The sequence below is a fragment of the Gobius niger genome (assembly GCF_951799975.1).
Source record: "Gobius niger genome assembly, chromosome: 5".
Taxonomy (NCBI): Eukaryota; Metazoa; Chordata; class Actinopteri; order Gobiiformes; family Gobiidae; genus Gobius; species Gobius niger.
In genome coordinates this window covers 20,256,056-20,275,946 of record NC_136856.1, presented here as the reverse complement: position 1 = coordinate 20,275,946, position 19,891 = coordinate 20,256,056, and the positions used below count along the sequence as shown (strand labels likewise).

Below are 19,891 nucleotides of genomic sequence, written 5' to 3'. Positions count from 1 at the left end.
ACCCAAATCTAAAAGCTCCTGTACTGGAAAGCAACAGTGTAACGCCTCATTTGAAAGCTAAGACCTACAAGAGTGATTGCAACATTTTGTCATGATTTTGTTGTTTTTTCATTACTTTTGTGGCTTTGTCATTGTGTTTTATCACTTTTTTGTGGCTTTTTTGTTGCATTTTCATTGCTTTGTTGCTGTGTTTTTGTCTCTTTTTTGTTGCTGTTTTTATGTCATGTTTTTGTTGGTTTTTGTCATGTTTAGGCCACGTTTTTGTCACATTTTTGTTGCTTTTACGACACATTATTGTCCCTTGTTCATCCTCGTTTTCGTTTTTCTATGTTGCCGCTTTTCTTTTGAGCTTTTAGATTTGGGCAAAGCTCTGTTAAGGCGTAAGATAAGAGGTTAAGGAGAAAATTGACAGGCCAAACCAGTGGCCCTCGAGCCAGTGGCCCTTCTGTGCTCTTCCAGAATGGACATATGGCCAGTCCGCCCCTGTATGAAGTGGTACTTTGTAATATGTTTGAGGACCACTGTGCCACAGTATATTCACTAGAATCTGCATTGATGTGGCTTCCTCTTGTCCTCAGGTAGAACCTTTTGTCGACTGCCATTTATAAACTTTCCTCCAAAAGCTATCAAACAAAACCTAATTAACAAGTTTGTATGAAAAATATATCTAATAAAATCAAGAGTAATGACATACAACTTGCTCAAGACAATAAAAGGACAAAATGTACTAATCATTTTATTGAACAGTGATGAAATTAACAATCGCCCATGATTGGCCAAGGCCGCTCTAGGCTTGTGTCGACAAATCAATGCAACACAAAGCCACACAACAGAAATAGCTGCAGAACAAGGTTGACTCTTAAGGTAATTTAAGGCGTTAATAAATTCTTGTCCTTCAGTATTTCAAGGCACTCACTTGACAGGAGCTCAAACTTAAAATCTAACAGCTGATGCATTACATTGAATGTTCTTGTTATACGGAAAATTATTTTACAACATACACTTTCAGGGCAAAATTAGGATGTTTCTTTTTTCACTTTGGCAAACTGGTGCAAATCGTTATCATGTATATCTTATCACAACCACTGAAGTACATACAAAACGCTAAAGCAACCAAACATTTACTCCTAAAAAGTTTAAATGTGAAATAAATGCATTCAAAAGTACATCAAAAATGCATTTTCCTTAGTTGTGTTTAAAAATGTCTTGATTGTCATATTAACAGATAATTGGTTTTAATTGTGCAAAAGTAGGTTCCCCTGTACATAGTTATATAGATCTTGATAAGGTACTATTTGAGGGACTTTTGTTGTATGTACATTTCTGAAAGCAGCCCCAGAAATAAAAGACGATGTGAAAGCTACAGTAGACTCCCAGGCCACGACACCACGGTCAGAGTGACTTTATTCTTCTGCAGCTTCAGCATCGGGATGAGGGAGGAGTTGTTCATTCCCACTGTAGTAGCGCCATTAACTGCTACTATCTCATCGCCGCACCTGCAATGAGAGCAATTCTGAATGTCACTGCAGAGCCCTGGGGAATGAAAGTGAGCACTGAAGTCAGCTTACTTCAGACGACCATCGAAGTGAGCAGGTGTTCCAGGCACAATGGTTTTTATATAGAAAGGCTGCTGCTGGCCATGACTTTCTTCATAGCCTCCAACTATGCTGAAGCCCCAGCTCTCGTTGTTGGTCTTGTGCAGGACAATGTCTCGGCACCAGTGCATGTGACTGATGAGGAAAGAAAACCAAAACACCATTTTGTAGCACTTCCATAAGTTTCTTTCAGATAATATTTTTGAAACCCAGCAGCAGACTAAAGGCTCGTACCTGGGTAAGCCTAGCCAGCGAGTCCACAATGGAGTCCAGTTGAGTGCGTCCTCTCGAGAGTCATCAGAGAGGTCCAGCTCATCTTTACGGCTGGCGTCGGCCTCCTCCTCAGAATCCTCTGAAAGAGTCTGGATGACCCGCAGGACCACCTGGGACTGAGCCGTCTGAGCTTTCAGCGCGGACACAGCTTCATTGTACGTCAACTGTGTCAAATCCACACTGTTGATACTCAGCAGGACGTCACCTGCAACATATTCATCATTCAGTTCATGTGTGTCTGATGAGCACTCAGTCTAAAGTTATTTACCTCTCTTGATGGTGCCGTCTCGATGCAGGCAGCCAACAGGCTGGACACTGGTGATGTACACAGGCAGACGGCTGCGGCAGTCTCTGCCTCCTGCTATTGTGATTCCCAGAGAAAGGCGTGGCTCCTTCTTCATACTAACAGTTTTCTCTTGGCTAGAAAACCCCCCTGGAGGATCCTAGATAAACCAAAACTATCTTAATTTTTAAACTTAATTATCTCTTGACCAACATCACATACTGAGCAATATCAAAAAGAAGACTTGTCTCAAATGCTCTTTTCAGAGTCTTCACAGTTCAATCATTGTTTGTTTTTGACCGACAGAATAATAAATTACCAAACTTATCATTCGGATTTCCAAACACCTTAAAATCAAATTCAACGCAGGTCAACTCGGATCGATTAAAAATACTTCTCAAATGTGGGTTACTGTAATGATAAAATGGGCTTTACTCCATCAGTTTGGTTTGGAAGTCGTTTGCATTCGGCTCGTCTGGGATGTTTACCTACCATGTCATTGTCAGCGTGCTTTAGTAGATTATTTTTGCAAATCTCGTAGAAACAAATGTGGAGCATTTTAGATGCAGCTGCGAGTCTCAGTGTGTGAACATAGACACTGATCTCTCGTATCTTACAAAGTGTTAAAAATTACAGCTTTAGTTTAGCTTCTTGTGCCAAGTTTCGGGAGCAGGGGGAGGTGATGGCTCTTCCTCCCACCAGCAGGAAACCCTTCCCCCCCAGCAAGACGCAAAGGCTCTACTCGGCAGGCGAAAGCTAACTGTTACCAGCTTTGATCCTGGTCCATCCAAAGAGACAAGGAAAAACAACAAGACAGTGGCCCGTAGCGGCAGAGTGAGCAGCACCCCAGGCCTTTTGATCAGGACAGAGGGAGACTTTCATCTGTGCTGTAACGCAGGTGTCTTCCTTTAGAGACACCCACCCCCGCTGAGAGGCAACGCATCCCCTCTACTGTAAGTGCAGGACGAGTGACCTGACAGTTGCACACTTGCACAGGCATTATATAGTGCTTAGTCTAGTCAGGGCGCAGAAATAAACGTCTGACAGAGTTGACCGTTTACCTTCATGTATGTGGACCGGCGTCTGAAGTACTGCGGCTCCGGAGCTCTCCTGGCTGTTCTCGCTGTTCCCTCTCTGCTTCCTCCCTCCTCTGGAGTCTCTGTAGCCCTCATAACCACAAAGTTCACACGCACCTCGCTGGCCTGCGAGCAAATACACAAAAATGTAAGACAATTATGTTCTTGTGAAATCTGACATAAAATCTTTTCCCCCGTCTAACATGTGTGTACTCGTCTTGATGATCTGGAGGACTTACATACCCCTAATGCACCATTTTGCACCAGACATGAAACCAAATGCTATGAATAGAAAATCAATGGATTAAATAACAGCTATTGGACCAAAATAGCTATTGGACCAAAATAGTTATATAATAAAGTTATTTATGTTTTCCACACAATGCCTCTCAAATAAAAAGAGAGACCTGTAATGTTTTGGAGGTGTATTGCTATTTTACAGCCTTTGCTTGGCTAATGCAGAGTGACAAGTGTTGCATATGTCTGTGTTGCAAATCAAAAGAATGAACCTATTTCTGAAGATATTTTTAGCGACGCCACTAAAGCGTCACCGCCTACATTAACATCAAGAGGGACGCACAGTAATCCAAATGAAGCCACCTCAGGGTAAGTTTCTGCATTTGATGACGGTCATGTTGTGGCTGCGCTCTTGTATTACAGGTACAACGGAACATGGGACATGTCATAGTCGCTTTCTCTCTAAATAAATCACTTATCAAAAACAACTTAACTTAAACTTATAACTAAATATTAATATAAAATATAATTGTGAATAAATCAACATTTCATTGTTATCAGTCAAACCAATATGTGATATGTGCATGTTAACCTCAGATCTAGTTGTGTTGTGAATAGAAACAGCAGACAGATTAATCACAAATAAGGTAGTTATGTCTTTAACATACCTGGATAATCTGGGCTGCGCTCTCTGGTGTGCCGTGCCGTAGGTCCTGTCCATTGATGGCCAACACTTTATCATTGTTCCTTAGTTTTCCATCTTTAGCGGCTAAACCTCCGGAGAGCAAGTCAAGGATGAAAACCCCGCTCTCATCTGATTTACGAATGAGTTTGATGCCAAGTGGTTCAGTGCGGTGGCTCTTCATGAGTGTGACCTGCAGCACGGTGCCCGGGGAGCTATGGGTGGGCTGGGGGGCAGTGGACAGGCCCGGGTTGGCAGAATGGAGGTCAGACCGGGGATCCCTCGTTTTAAAACCCTTTTCTTGCAGCACAGTCAGCCTGAGCAGTGAAGGCTGTCGAAGCAGAGCGATGGCCCGGGAGTGAGGCACTGATGCCAAACTGATGTCATTTACCTGGAAACGCACACAAGTCAAATCAATAAACAGCAGCTTCAGCTTCAGGACAAGGGCTGCACAAGTCTGACAAACTGTCCAGATATGCTCTTTCGTAGAGTCTGGCAGCATAGCCTCGTCCTGCTGGTGGTGGTGATTCTTTAAATGTTGATGAAGATTAGTAGTGTTGCCTTTGCCTCTGGCAAGACGACAGACTTTTCTTTTCTCAAAGCCAAAATACATGTCCAAATAATTCAACTGCCACTAGGTAAAGGTATTGTCATAATTAAAGTGAGTAAAGAGCTTGCAACCCATATAGTACGTGTGTATTTTCCAGTTTATTTTAGTATTAAAGCAGTACGAAGTAACTTGTTTACCTTAATACATCCTTTTGTAGTCCCTCTGGGGGTAATACAAGTGTTAATGGGATGATTGGGGGGTCTTTCATCTCCCCCGGTGTCTCTGGCCAGAAAACCACACTTGCAACTTTCCTGCACCGAGTCGGAGTCACCAATACACACTAATTGAATCACGAAGAAGCTAATAGGCTAACGGGCAAAGCTAACTGCGGGCTAGCGCCACTTAAACAGTATTTACAGCCAAGTTTGAGTGAAAAAAATGATCTTCATTGTGTAATTGGATGTACAATATCCCTCTGTCGTTTTGTCTTTTCTGTCAGCGTAGTATTTACTCTGACGGACAATAAAAAACGTAACACGCTACGACACCTGCAGTGGCACTTATGGCCTCTAGGGGCATGAGTTATTTAGTTCTGCTTTAACATAATGTAATAGTATTTCTGTTGATCCAAGCATTGACCATAAGGCTACCCAAAATTATCATGCACCAACAATTTCTGACAATTTCTGCAACCCACGTCTACCAAACACGAGTTGAGCGCCACACTGTGCCAGCATCCAAATAAAACGACTGATTTGGCTTGCAACCAAGAACACATGTGGTTAGTATTAATACATTAATAGAAACAACATAGTGGTTCGAAAAACAAAACAAAATGGGAAGAGACGGTCCTTCAAACGTTTACACAGGTCTGACTCATGGAGGAGCATTTGCTTTCATTTCCAGTACGGAGCCGGTTGGCTTAAAGGCGAAAACTGACAATCTGATGCAAGTTTGAGAGACGTCTCTGAGCTCACTTTACCGTGCTCCACATTCCAGAAGCGCCACAGGGAACAGATTCAACAGAAACGAGCTCAGTTTCATCTGTACGACCGCTGTACTTCTCACAAAATGAAATACATTTGAAAACCCCCAAAAGATAGTTGCAAAGGAGCACTACTCTCATTACCACGGAGCATAAACTTGTTCATCCTGTATTTTTACTTTACAGTCACTGCTGAAAATCCTTGTTTACAGTGGCATGGACATATTGTGTATGCAAAATGTATTCAGCTAATGTTATCTACCTCCAGTATGTGGTCCCCGGGGGCCAGCCTGCCGTCACGAGCCGCTATAGAGTCTCGCACTATCTCCTGGATTACGATGTTTCCCAGCGGAGTGTCTTTACCGCCCACAATTCGAAGTCCCAGCTCCTCGTCAGGCTCTTCCCTGAGGAGCTCCACGACATTGGCCTCGGCCACCAGGCTTGACCGGAGAGGAGTGTTGTCTGAAAGAAATGCAACGACAGACCTGGATTGTATCGTCAGAACTGCACATTCCACAATACTACCCCGATTAATATGTTCAAATATAAAATACTGGAGATATCGTTTGCATAAAAGCATTGGGACATACCAGTGTTGGATGCACTTGCCCTGGAAACTAGCGGAGTTGTCCCGGGGCTCTTCGATCTACTTTTTATATCGTTTTCAGACAATTTTAGTCGGTTCCCCCAAAAATAGCAGACGTCTACGGTCAAATCTATAACGTCTGATCCCGAACTGTACACTCGATTCTGATCATCGGGCGTCTTAAGAATGAAAGTGCATGCTCTCTATAGATTGTGTTTGCAGAATTATAGCAGTAAATAGTAGACTTTATTGTTCTAATTCAAGATGGAGGGCAGGGGCCTAAATTCCTGCCTCATTAATGTTGTGGCTCAAGGTCCCAACAATTGTGTCTTTGGGATTGAAAAATGTCACCACTTTTTATTACTTTTTAAACAAAATTTTAAATAACCTCAGTTCATTCATTGCTTACAAGACGTTGAACTCTGTCAGTTTTTGTTTTAGACCGGGTCAAAATACCATGTGAAATGTTTTTTTCCCCGGGCCTGACCTGCATGAAACTGTGTTTATGTAACAACCAAAAGTACAAAGTACAACGTTGGGGGTTTTCACAGCCTGACCTCCTACCGCCCAATAATGTTATTCATTCCTTTTGTGTCACTGTTTTCTGGACATTCCCAAAGGGTGAGCAGTAGAAGGCTTTTATGTAACAAAATATTCACTATTTTTTTGTTAAATATTAATAAGTGAAAACCATAAGGTAATAAACAGCTGATGACCATGAAACTGTCTTTACGCCATCATCAGTGAATGAGCGCTCATAATCACTGTAGTAATAAAGGCACTTGTCTAAACCTGCCAGTGCATTGTGACACTGTACGTCCAAACTCATCAAAGATGATCCAACGCTGATTCATGTAGGATTTCAAATTTCCATGATTCAGTGTGACTTCATACCTTCCTCATATTCTTCATAAGCAGGATTGATAAGTCCAGGGTCAGACACTCGCGGTAAAGCAGTCTGTTTCACATCACCAGAGAGCTCTACATCGCCCTTTCGCCCCTTTAACTCATTCCATGAGGGCCTCTTCCTTTTTTCAGCTTCCTCTCGCAATCTTCGGAAAACAGGACATCTATAAAAGGCAGAGAGAGTGTAAACACAACAGTGAGCTGTGTAGGGCTGGAAAATTATAATCGAAATGTTATCAAAATCGCAAACTCCACTTTGGTCAATCTCAATAATTATCATAGGACTTTATTAACGTCAGGTATAGAGCCAGTTCTTTGGTGGAAACAGCTCCAAGTTTGGAGACAATGAAAGATCTTTGTGCTAACGCTAGCGCATCTAGAAGCTAGAAGGTGCCGGGTTCGATTCCCACCGAGACGGGTACTCCAGTTTTCCCTACCACTAAAAACATGTACAATCAATGATGTGTGTGTGTGTGATGGAAGCACTTTTGTGACCATGTCACTTTACAAATAAAGTTCTTCTTCTAAATTAAACTGGAGGAAACCAGCTGAGGTTTGTCTAAAAGATATGTCAAAGTTTATGGATCAGAAAAAAACAAAAATGTAAGTGATTAATCAATGAATAAAACAGTGATTCATTTTATTGCCATATCATCCAGCACTACTTGAATGTTTTAAAAGTCCAATTTATGAGGTTTTAAATGATTATATCTGAGTAATATGGTTTATTCTACAATGTAAACATGTCACAGGGTTGCTGTGGGTCTGAAGAAAGCTGGTGCAAAAGCCTAAACTTTGCTCCCTGTTGTTTGTAAAGTGACATCAGACGCCGGCCGCCCACAGCTGACTGCATCATTCCAGAGCTGATAAGCTCCTCACTGGAAAACATGACAGTGACTGTAGACTTCAGCTCAAACATATTACAGCAATCTTATCATCGTCTCGACATGAAAGTTTTGCATCAGTGATGTTTTGTAACACTTCCTTCAGGTCTTTAATGGCATGGGGTGAAGAGCCTGTTGAATGAACATGCAGCAGTGGTACCTGTTATGGAGGTGGGGCTGCAGCTCACAGCGCTGCATCTGTGTCTGACACTCAGCATGGTGAGGACAGGCCACCAGGAGCTTGTCCAGCAGGTTCCTCACCAGGAGACTGGAGGGACGGCACTGATGCAGCTGTAACCGCTGCCGGTCCACAGGGCAGAAGTCCTGCTCCTTCAGGAAGTTACTGAGACAGTGGAAGCAGTATGTGTGTCCACAGGGAGTGTCCATGGGCCGGAGCAGCGGCTGGAGGCAAATGTGGCACATCAATTCATCGTCCACCTCGTCCTGGTACTCGTACAAGTGGCTGTCCTGGCAGTCATGCTGCTGACCGCACTCTTTACACACACGCGCCCAAGACAGGCCAGTGCAACTGCTGCTGCCTGCAGCTTTGGTCTCTGTTGTAGCCATCGTTTGCTCAAAAATAAAATAAAAAATAAAAAAAAATTACAAGAGAATTTGTGAATTAAGAAAAAACTCTTAAAAATATGTACAATGTGTACAGTCTCTGGGTAAAAGCAAAATAATAATCCATAGTCCACAATGTTATCTCCAAGTCTTCATCGTTCTTTTCTCTGTTGAGAAAAGGAGAGAAACACTTTTAGGTTCAGTGTCAAAAGTTGGACTCATCCTTTTTGTGCAGAATAGCTTCACAGGAAATGACAAATCCACACAGCAGCAGCAATATGGCAGCCAGCCGCAGCTGCTTCCTCTCACCAAGTTTCCTGAGGGACAAAAGGAATTCTCATCTCAGCAAAACTGTATGGTGCACTTTAATTGATAAAGCTAAACTAAACAGTAGACGAGGGAGGCGGTTCACAAGAGGCTGGAGTTCAACCCCTCGTTCTGGGAGGGAACAAAGCCATGGTGTGAATCGTGGTCAGAGATACAATCCATCTGTAATGACCCAATGCACCTACACAACATTATCCAATAACCATCGTGCAGTTTCTAATCTCCAGTAATGCTATTACATAAGGAGAGTGATTAGGAAGGAATTTCTTAACTTTATGGTGCCGAGCATTTACCAGCTTCAAGACTAACTGGACTTGTAGCACAAACTACTATCTATTATCTTAAGACTTGAATGTACCTGCACCCCCATTTTTTAACATGTTGCTCCAATAGAAACAAGCCAAACCTATGAGGCAGGACTATCATGTCGAGACAAATACCACACAAAGAAATTTCATGAGCTCTGGCAAACTCACCTCAGATGTTATCTTGCCATCTTCCGAGAAAACTAGACTAAAACCTCACGGCTGCATTGGCTGCTTCTAGCCCAACTGAAACCAGAGCTGCCTGCCTCTCCTGCTCAGCGTCAGAGATGTGTGTGTGTGACACTCTAGTGCGCACACAGCCATGTCTGTGCATGTGCCCTGACTGCTCCTGTGTGGGAAAAGCACGAGGGGATTGGTGTAACAAGGCAGCGAGGAGCTCAGCCTTGAGAAGACAGACCGAGTAGGTTTTTTTGTTCGGGGCAGGGGTTTGAGCTCATCCAGGTGAAGTGCTCTCTCCCCGTACACCGCTGAAAACACAAAACCTGCACTTCAATAGAGTGTGCAAACTACATACACAGTGGGTGAGGTCATCCAGGCCTCTTCTCTCTTTCTCTCTGCCTTTTACTTTGTACAATTGATACCTATTCTTGTAATGGATAGGGGTCACGAATCCTGTAACGCAGCAAAGGAGGTAAACCGAGCACTGAGCTTTCTTCAAACAAGCTCACAGATTATGCTGCAGAAAATTAAATTCATTTTTTAATCACTTTATCTCAGAGGAAGAAGCCTGTTTCCATTAGCCACAGCTTGGACCAAGGACAGGCACTGACCGCCAGCTCATGATTTGCGCTCACTCCCCGTTTACAGTTTCTGGAGGGGGGGGGGTTTGTGTCCTGTCGCACCAGGCTTATGAAAACAACTCCTCGAGGACGAAGCAAATCAATATATTTACTCGTCTTACTAGTGTCTTCCATGTTGAATATGATAAGATCCGGTAGAACACGCTGAAGCTAAACTCAGATAGAAAGTAGGTAGATGTATGAGCAGTTACATAACCCCAGCACAGTCAGGAGACTTTATTACCTTAAGGTCGCTGCCTTATTGCTGTGAGTGGTACGACTTGTGCATAAAATGTACAGTGTTATGACATACAATAAGCTCGAGTATTAACAGCAGTTTAACTTTTCTTTGTTACCAACCCAACTAAGGAACTGTTTACAAAAGTCCTTTAAATCATGTGATGTTCTAAGCATTACTGAGAGAAACGTCTAAGGCCGTGCTTCAAGCCAAATCACTGGCTTTGAAGCCTCATGAGTCACATGTAAAGACACACCCACAGCTAACACAGGTGAGGCAATGACTGAGGGGAAAAAGAATTACTCTCAAAAAAGATCATTAAAAGGATCATTACCATTCAATAAAGGTAAAGGTAAAAGGTCAATACATAGTTAAGTTCAAATGAAAATATGCAGCAAAAACACGCAAAGTCAATATTTGCATTCGGCTCGGACTCCCAGAGGCCAGAGCCACTTTATGTAAGATTTTCCGACCAGCAGCCTAACGAAATGAAGTGGACATTCACGATCACATCATCTTGTCTGAGTTTACACGAATAGACAGAGAGAGTTTTAAAATTGTATTCACTCCTTTGGGACAGTGCATATTAGCTTCATCGTCATTATGGAATCGAAGCTTATTTGTATAGCGCTTTCCACATGGCAGTCATGGCAGGCTTCAACCCAGTTCACTCCACACATGGTGGTAAGCTACGTATGGAGGCTACTGTAGCTAGTGTTTCCCCTGGGGTAGATGGACAGAAGCGCGGCCGCACACACACCCTGTGCCACCACCATTCACCCACAAACACCATTCACGCTGGCCCATTGTACATGTTTGGAAACCGGAGTACCCATGGAAACCTACACAGACACAGGGAGAACGTTCAAACTCCACACAGAAAGGGGATCGAACCACTGTGCCGCCCATATCTTTTCTTTTTGTTTACTGAGAACAAAAATGCCTTTACTCTGCCTTCATCTTCCAGTGTTATGTATTCTATCTGCACAAGTCCCACATATGCTCACAGTGGTGCATGAGTATTACAAGGACAACAGGGTAACTCCTCCGTCTATAAACACGGCTAGTTCCCTAAGACCCTGTTGTCTTAGTAGAGGTACAAATTCTATACATTTGGGGGGGTTATTGTAAGAGAATATCCCATAGCCCAGGGGTGTCCAGGGGGCCGTATATAGACATGTATAAAGCATGGAGGGCCGCAGATCAATGCATTCAAATGTTCAACTGAGTGTACTTAAGAGAGGTTTAAACCATTCCACACACTTTTATTTACACTTAGAACCATAATGCCAGCTCAGTCCCACAGCAAATGTTCTTTTTTGAGGTTTCAATTGCGTGGAATTATTCAAATTGGGGTAAAATGACCATCTCTCGCAATGTGTGGCAATAAAACAAGAAGGCTGAGGGCCACCCAAAATTGGTATGAGGGCCGCACTTTGGACACCCCTGCCATAGCCCTATAGAGTTCGGGAATGTGACGTCATACCGCTAAGCATTATGGGATTAGCAACAATTGTAAACTAATGGAGATTTTAAAAGCTGAAATACTGGAGTTATTGTTCACATTAAAACACTTGGACACCACAGCGAGTTAGATGTGTTTACCAGCAGTAACTCAGCAGCTAACAGTTCCACGGCTATTTTCTCCACTTTATAAACTGATTTTAGCTAATGTTAGTCAATGGAAATGTATGCCAACGGCTGCAAAGATGGCCGATCTCCATGGTAACTGTAGACTTTCCCGAACTCTATTGTATTTGTGCTTCAATTAAGAATATAACAGGGTTGGGAGAGGATGGTCATGATTCCAATAACTAATCTGTCAGCCAAACATGTGTCTAATGCTTATTTCGTGTCAATGGTGGATATAAAACATGAACTAATGATTGATTTTTTGGGGGGTAGATCAAAAGTTAGTGTTGAAGCTCCGCCCCTGTCTGCGTCCAGGGACCATAAATAACTCACACTGCCCTTGTCAGCCCATGTTGGTTTGTTTCCAATCCCCACGACGCTGTGACAGATGCGAACGACGGGAAGGGGTCGTAAATGTATCGCTTCTTATTTGACAGCCAAGTTGAAACACCAGCTCACAAAAGTTGCCAAACACTAAACCTGGCCTGGCACAGCGCGACCAGTGGGGGGAGAAAAAACACGCACACCTTTGTCCACGCAAAACAAGTACATCATCATCTACTGGAGACTTTTTCACAACACTCTTTTAATATCACGGACCAACAACTCGTTATATCATGTCACCTGCGCCACCGAACGGCACGATTGCGCACAATAACACGGTTAAAGCAAGAAAGTCGTCCTCGCTTACCTGTGAGGTCTTTCTTTCCGGAAGCTGCTAACCACCAAGCTAGCTAAAAATATGGGACACCGTGAACTCAAGGAAAACGACTTTATCAAAATAATCCTGATAAACCCGATCCCAAAACACACACACGCCTATGTTTAACCCCCCCAGTCTCTGTGTCGTCTCTGTGGCTGAAGAGGTTGTGCCGCCGCGGTTTCGTCTCAGTCTCAGGTGTAAGCAGGACCTAAAGGACGCACGACTTTCCCCAGTTTCGAGCAAACGTCCCGGAGCAGCAGCAGCGCGCGCGCACACATACACACACACACACATACAGGAAGAGGTGCACGCAGGTAGCACTGTGCTCATCTGTCCCACAGCGTTTAGGTGTTTAATGCATGCTTTGGTTTGGGATATGGCAGTCCACTCGTGATAAAACGTCCACACTGCCTTTTAAATGGCCAAAGCGCGTTCCCTTGACCAGTGGTTCTCGACTGGTGTGACCTCGGGACCCACCAGCAGCTTTTATCCAGTCCACGAAACACCTTGCAGTTGGAATAATATTTATAATCGTGTGTTTTCCTGCAGATCATTCGTGAACCAAGGATGAAGTAAACCTATTGAACTGGAATCAAAACTTGGCACCAATCACTTCAGATTTTTTTCTGTAGGGCATTAAAAGGTATTAGACTAATTGGCCTTTAAATGCCATTAAAAACATTAAATTAGATTCAGATTGGTGTTAAATCTACATTCCCGAGAAAATAATGACATTGCTCGAGTATTATTAGTAAAAAATAGAGACATATTGGTTTAAAACACATTCAACTACAGTTTGGGCTGAAATTAGTCACCATTTATTGCTCCAAAGACATCAATTATGTCCAATTTGTTTAGAATATTGAGACTTCCCCTCATTCTTCTGTTTGATAAAATGCTTGCAAATCTTGAGAAATTAATGTGTAGATTTTCTCGGGAAAGCTCAACAAAAATGGCCTCGGAACCCACTTTCGGGTCCGGACCCACCAGTTGAGAACCACTGCATTAGACAAACTTCAACCTTTGAGCCTACATTCCCACTTCAGTGTAAGGAAATATTCTCATTTTTAAAGTATTGATCATTGTAGCATGGTGGCGGTATGGTATGTCACAAACACCTAAAACTCAGATATCACTCACTTTCTGAAGCCAGCGTTCAAACCCAGAATTGGGATCATACAAATCCGTCTCCTGTCTCGTGTTTGCTATTATGACAGTCTCCAAAAGACTGGTGTAAGTACAATAAAAGAGCAGTGACATCTGAGGGTGGTATAAGGCACACGACCCCCTGCAGAAAGGAGGGGAAGTCATAAAACCTCTCTGTTTCCACCAGATTTATGGCTCTGGAAGGAAACCTCAGAACGAAGTGGCATTTGCTGATATCCGTCTCAGAATCAGACACTTCACGGTGCACGGTGTTAACACATGTCAATCACAGTATTTCATAATGCTGGACAGAGGCACCTAGAGATTGTTTAAAAATAACATGAGAAACTTTTTAGTCAAAATATAGTACAGTGGCTAATTAAAGGCAGGTACTTGTTGTCCTTATGTTTTAGTCGATTCATTACAATAATTTGTCAAAACTGGAAACAATAACTGAACAAAAATAGACCAGCTTGTTTCTTGCCGTCCCCCCAGATCAGGGGTTAGGTTTGGGTTTAGGGTTAGGAACAGCAAATGTGATGTAAGTTGTGTTTCCCTCACAGATCTCGTATATATTTTTAGAAACTAGAAGGTCTTGGCTTTCAAATGAGGTATCACACTGGTAAAGGCTGCAAGTTCTCCAGTCAATACGCTTTGAGATTTGGATATAAATAATAATTGCTAACCCTAAGGTGGCAGGCAACAGGCTAGACTGTTAACTATCTAATGAAAACATAATTTTCAGGTGTGAAGAATAGTTCTGATGAGATTCATAGGCACAGGGGTAAAATTACGTTATTATTTCTTCTCATGTGACACTTTTTATGTAACAAAAGCTCTAGATCCAAGTCAGTTCATGAATAACAATAAAATAGCATTGTCTTGATCCTACTTGTATCTGTGTGAAACTGTGGTAAAAAGGTAAGATAAACAGTGAACAGACACCGTGTACATCCTGACACTGTGCCACTCTGGACACATGGACTCACAGCGATCAACACGAACACAGTCGTTTGTCTTTCTTGGGATCAGTCAACATCCTCCACACAAACACAAAGCACAATCTTACACCACCAGGGCAGCTGCACTCTCACTCTGCCACAGGCTTTGATCTGCCTCCGAGACCCTGGTAATGATGCCACACACACCTCAGTCTTTCATTCGGAGAACGGGACAGCAAAGTGTATGGGACTTCCACTGGTTTGGTACAAGTGAAATCGATAGCCTTAAGCATTATATACAATAGTCTCCTATTTATTATGTTTAATATAAACAAAATAAATAATCTTCTTTATTTATCATGCCTGTATATTTGTCAATAGTGTGTATTTGTCAATATTGCAAGGGCAAAGCCAATGTAATTTGTTAAGATCATAGGTAAAGTATCAATTTCAACAATGAGCATTTTGTTTACATGTTGCCACGGAGAGACAGGGGAAGCTAACATCTGCAAAAACTTGCAAAGCCCTTCCCCCGTGGCCACTACAGGAAAAAATCCAGAATCTTGCCTTAAGCAAGACATTAAAGTAATTTGGTTCAAGCTGCAGCTTGTAATGCAGCCCCAGGTTTTACTTGCCCTCCATACACTGTAAATCATTCACTTAGTACATAAGGACAGTATATTTTGCATGATTGCAACAATGACATTGTTTTTGTGGATGGTTTGTCAGTTTATCAATGATCATTTGGAGCATTATCATATGTTTATGTCATATAAATATTGTTCTGTATTAGGATATTGAGGTCTGTGTGTATAGTGTGTTTCTGGTGTTTCTTGTGTAAATATGGTTACTGTAGATCACTATTGGCTCACTTGTTTGTACCTGCTGTTGTCCTGCTCGTCCTCCCAGCAGGACACCCTGTAGTCCAGAATCAGCCTCTCTGACATCAAAAGGCTGCAGTGATTCTAATCAGATAATAATCCTGTCGGCCGGCCCTTCCCTTTGAGTACAGCTCTTACACTGTTGACCTGGACCATGTACACGGTGCTTTGGCCCTTTGGCCTTTCCTCATCTTATCACTGAGATGACCAGGCTGTGATAAAACAACTCCAGCCCCAGGACTTCTCTGACTACCTCACCTGCACAAGAAAGACATGCAATGTAACATGAAGCACTTTCATAATAGTCAATGTAGCAGTTTCCCACAACAATAATCGCTGAATCACCATTCAAATGTGTGTAAAAATATTATTTCATTTATAGTTGACATTGATTGAACATATTTCCCAGCCTATCCTTGTCAATATTTTCAAGCAGGTACTCTATTGCAAGAGAGAGCAGGTTTTTTATAAGGGCAGACAGACAGGGATTAGTGTCCAAAGTCATGACCCTGCCCTGACCTGGTCGAAGGAAATGGTCACGCTGCTTCAGACAAAGCAGTGCAAGGGAGAGTCTGAGGGGCTGGCTGGTCAGCACAGAACAATGAATCCGTGCTCTAAGACCAATAGCCACACAAAGGCCAGAGAAACCCCCTATCCCTATTCCTACATTGTAATAGAACTGGCATTTCACACTGGCCTGTGAACAGCCATTCAATCAAACTACTGTTTAACCTGACCCCTGGCCTACACAGAAATCTCGAGTTTGGCGCAATGATTTGAACTGACCACAGCCACAGTCCATAGGATCTCACACAAGCCTCAAAATGACATGCTGCCAACACCGCAGAAACAAGCTTAAAATGCAAAGTGTGGTAACTGTAAATATTGCTGCCAATACGCATGTAATCAATGGAATACACAGCGAATAATTATCCTAGTGGTATGTGCAGGGACAAATATCTCCCGAGGGAACAGGAGACCTCAGCAGACCCTTCGTCTGGGTCAACTCCCCTCGAGTCGGGGCTGAAGGAAACAAGCACGTGACCCTCTGTGGTCAAAAGACTACTCCTCCCTGTTACCTGTACAGGCTGCATCAAGGTGTGGGGGCTGCATATCAAACACACTGGCCCTTTGAAGTGGATAGAAACACAAACAGTGGTCTGAGGAGACTCGTAACAGCTTATTTGTTCCCTTTAGTCATTCATTGAGCTCATTGTTGAGTGTGTATGCCTTCAAAGAGGGGCTACGTGCTGCTGTGGTACAGTAGCCCTACAAGGCCCTGTGGACGCTTGTGGAAAAAGCCATCTGGCTTCCTGTTCCCTAGATTTGATATTGATTTATTGGCTGCACACTGGAAGATAAGGGCACACCAGCTGCCAGACGTTCAGTGTGCTGAGATTAAGCCACATCCTCACAAACAAAGCATATTGCTGTGTATCAAGATCAACTCAAACCACTTTGACCAACTTTCGGTTTTTCAATTAGTCACACAGAGTAGTGCAATGGTTTGAAATTAGCATAGACTTGTAGCTGCTTTCGGGTTTAAAAATATAAATGAATCCTAACGTTGTCTGACTGTTGATAAAAATGCACTGTTTGAAAACACACTGTCTGTCTCAGTCTAAGTAATTTGTAATGCAGGTAAACATAATTAGAGCTCAATATTAAATTAGAAATGGGGTGATTTTACACACGTTTTGTTAGCTCGTTTATAATCATCCAATGGTGAGACAATAGTAGTGAATGTTTGCTGTAATAGAGATCGTTTCCAGTAATGAGGTGCAAAATTGCATTTACTATTCCTAACAAACACTTAGCATTCACAGTGAAACCTTTCACAGAAACCATTAATTCCGTATTAGGTTCTTTATGCATAACAAGTCGATCAGTGCTGTGAAGTGAGCCGGAGAGGGCCAGCAGTTGGTCTGGGGCTTATTTGCAGAAGTGTGATGATGGTGCCAGGACGACTAATACTTTGCCTCACTTTTCTCACTTGCGCACCCCCACCTTCTGAAACTAACATACAGACAGACCATAGTGTCAATTCAGGCCTGTTCCTCTGCCCTCCCCCGCTCCTTTCTACCCTTTCTTCTCAGCCTCTGATGTGACTGTCTCAGATAATGAGGTGAGAATTTTATTGCACCTTGGCACCAGTCTGTGAGGAGAGGGGCCTTCAGGCCACAAACTCACTACTGCTGGTCATGGGCGCCCTCTGTTGATCACTCAGGCCCCTGAGAAGACACAAACACAGATTTATTGTGATGCACTTCAAAGTGAGAGATCTGGGACTGGCTTACGCATGACAGGCAGAGAATGACAATGCCCCGGTCAGACTACATCTACTGTAACAGCCTGTCCCCGAGACACAAAAGCACGAGGGCAGCTCCCGCACTACTCTAGAGGAAGTACTCGTGTGGGGGGCATACAGTAACTACAGGAAGGAGGCAGCGCTCTATCTGAATCTTATATAAACAAAGACTCGGGAAAAGGTCAGGTTAGGGTCCAACCGAAGGGTGAGACAGAGTGGCAACAGTGTCAAAGCATCTTGTGTGATTACTGAAGCACGTATTGATAAGATGAGAAAATGCAGTGACAACCCACTAGCCACATGTCTCATACTTAAGTACCTTTATGAATTAAACATTATATTTCACTCTAGAGAAAGATGAGCGGCTACTTAATAGAGATAAACATTTATACATCATACTTCATTGAGATAACGTAATGGGCTGATTTCAGTGACAGGTTGTGTTCATGTGACATCATTACATTGTAAAGGGTTTATAGATTTACCCTGGGACAAAGGTCAATGGTAGACTTGGCCTTGTCCAAATGCAAATGTGTTTATGGTGTAATATCTCTGTTATTGCAGGGCTTATGGATGTGAATCTAAATCTGGCACAAAACCGGCATAAACTAAGGTGACTTTTTTTTAACAATAGCAAGTGAGAAAGCTAGTTGTGTCAATATTCAATCACACATAAAACCACGAGTTCAATACAACAGGTTTGTGCACCCAAGCCATGACAAAAAATGGGGGTAAAAAGTGTGGAGGGACATTCAGCAAATTGTCGGAGCTGGGACTCAAACAGTTGTCCATGTCTATGCGGAGCAGTTGATTGCAAACAAAACGTATTGTTAATAGCAGTGGTTCTCAATTGGTGTGTTAGGACCCAAAAGCGACTCACAGGCCTAAAATCACTGTTGATTAACTTTTTTGAGATTAATTGTAATTACAGGGGGCAAACTGCAAAAGCAAAAAATATTACTGAAATTAATAGGTTTATTTGGGTCATGATAAGTTGGAGGTGGAGACCGATGCTACACCAGTTGTGAACCACTGGCTTAAATTGCTGAAATAAGTGTGTGTCTATGCATGCAATGTACAGTATGTGTTAATATGCACAAAGACAGCCTTACCATCCCAGGCTGAGAGGGAAGAGCAGGTCTTGCTGAGAGAAGGTGGGCACACTACATGTTACTAGTTGTCCTCTCAGCAGGAGAGGGAGTCAGTCCTGGTGAGCGAGAACATGAACAGAACAAACATTTTATTTGTGGCAGCCACTGGTATCTGCAGATAAGTTCTAGTTGTACAGTAAGTCTCATCGGATGTAAAACGAGTGGTGGTAAAGTGCCGCTCTCAAAGTGTAGAAAAAACAAAATAAGCAAAATATGTTTGACTTATGTGTATTTCTGAATGAAAAAAAAAAATTAACTCTAACTCTACATATTGATGCATTGAGGTATTATGAATGAAAAAAAAATCAAAATAGTTCAAAATATTTTTATTTATTTATCATGATTTTTTATTATTGTTTCTGTGGTTTAGAATACAAAATACATTAACAAAATGGATGGAAAAAAGATTTAAAAGGTAGACCTGTTTTTCTTTTTTTTTACACTTATTATGTTCTTGGAGATGTAGAAACAAACATTATTTGTCAGCGATGATCCAAAACCTTTCCTTAAGTCTGAAGAGCTAAATGGTGTCGGAGTGCATTTATCCAAAACTACTCATAAAGAAATCACCAGTCTGGCATCTGATATGTTGTAGTGAGCACATAAATATGCGGAATGAGTGCCACGTGCCCGAGGCGCGTCCCTCTCGCCTTTCTCTGAGCCTATGTGTGTCACTGTTTTTAAAGATAGTTTAGTGAGTCAGAAACCAACATTTAAAATGCTCTGTTTAAATATTATATTACACCCACATTACAGGCGAAAACAATTAATCTGACTAGTTAAGTTGAAAATAATGAGGGCAATGTACCGAGTGTGAACCAACTTTAGGCAGCTGGTG

At 42.5% G+C, this 19,891-nt stretch overlaps 1 protein-coding gene across 2 annotated transcripts; it reads right to left on the bottom strand.

Annotated features, from left to right (window-relative positions):
• Positions 1–733: 733 nt before the first annotated feature.
• On the bottom strand, positions 734–12,854 carry lnx2b (ligand of numb-protein X 2b). Of its 2 annotated transcripts, none has more exons than XM_079557333.1 (10): positions 12,739–12,854; positions 8,218–8,788; positions 7,162–7,337; positions 5,944–6,143; positions 4,133–4,537; positions 3,213–3,353; positions 2,137–2,311; positions 1,830–2,073; positions 1,569–1,730; positions 734–1,496 (listed from the first exon to the last, which is right to left on the bottom strand). In XM_079557333.1, the coding sequence occupies exons 2-10, from the start codon at positions 8,622–8,624 to the stop codon at positions 1,361–1,363; spliced, it is 2,046 nt and encodes a 681-aa protein (XP_079413459.1). In that variant the 5' UTR covers positions 8,625–8,788; positions 12,739–12,854; the 3' UTR covers positions 734–1,360. The 2 variants fall into 2 exon arrangements, with proteins under 2 accessions (XP_079413459.1, XP_079413458.1); XM_079557332.1 differs by lacking the exon at positions 12,739–12,854 and adding an exon at positions 9,425–9,491.
• Between the last annotated feature and the right edge of the window lie 7,037 nt (positions 12,855–19,891).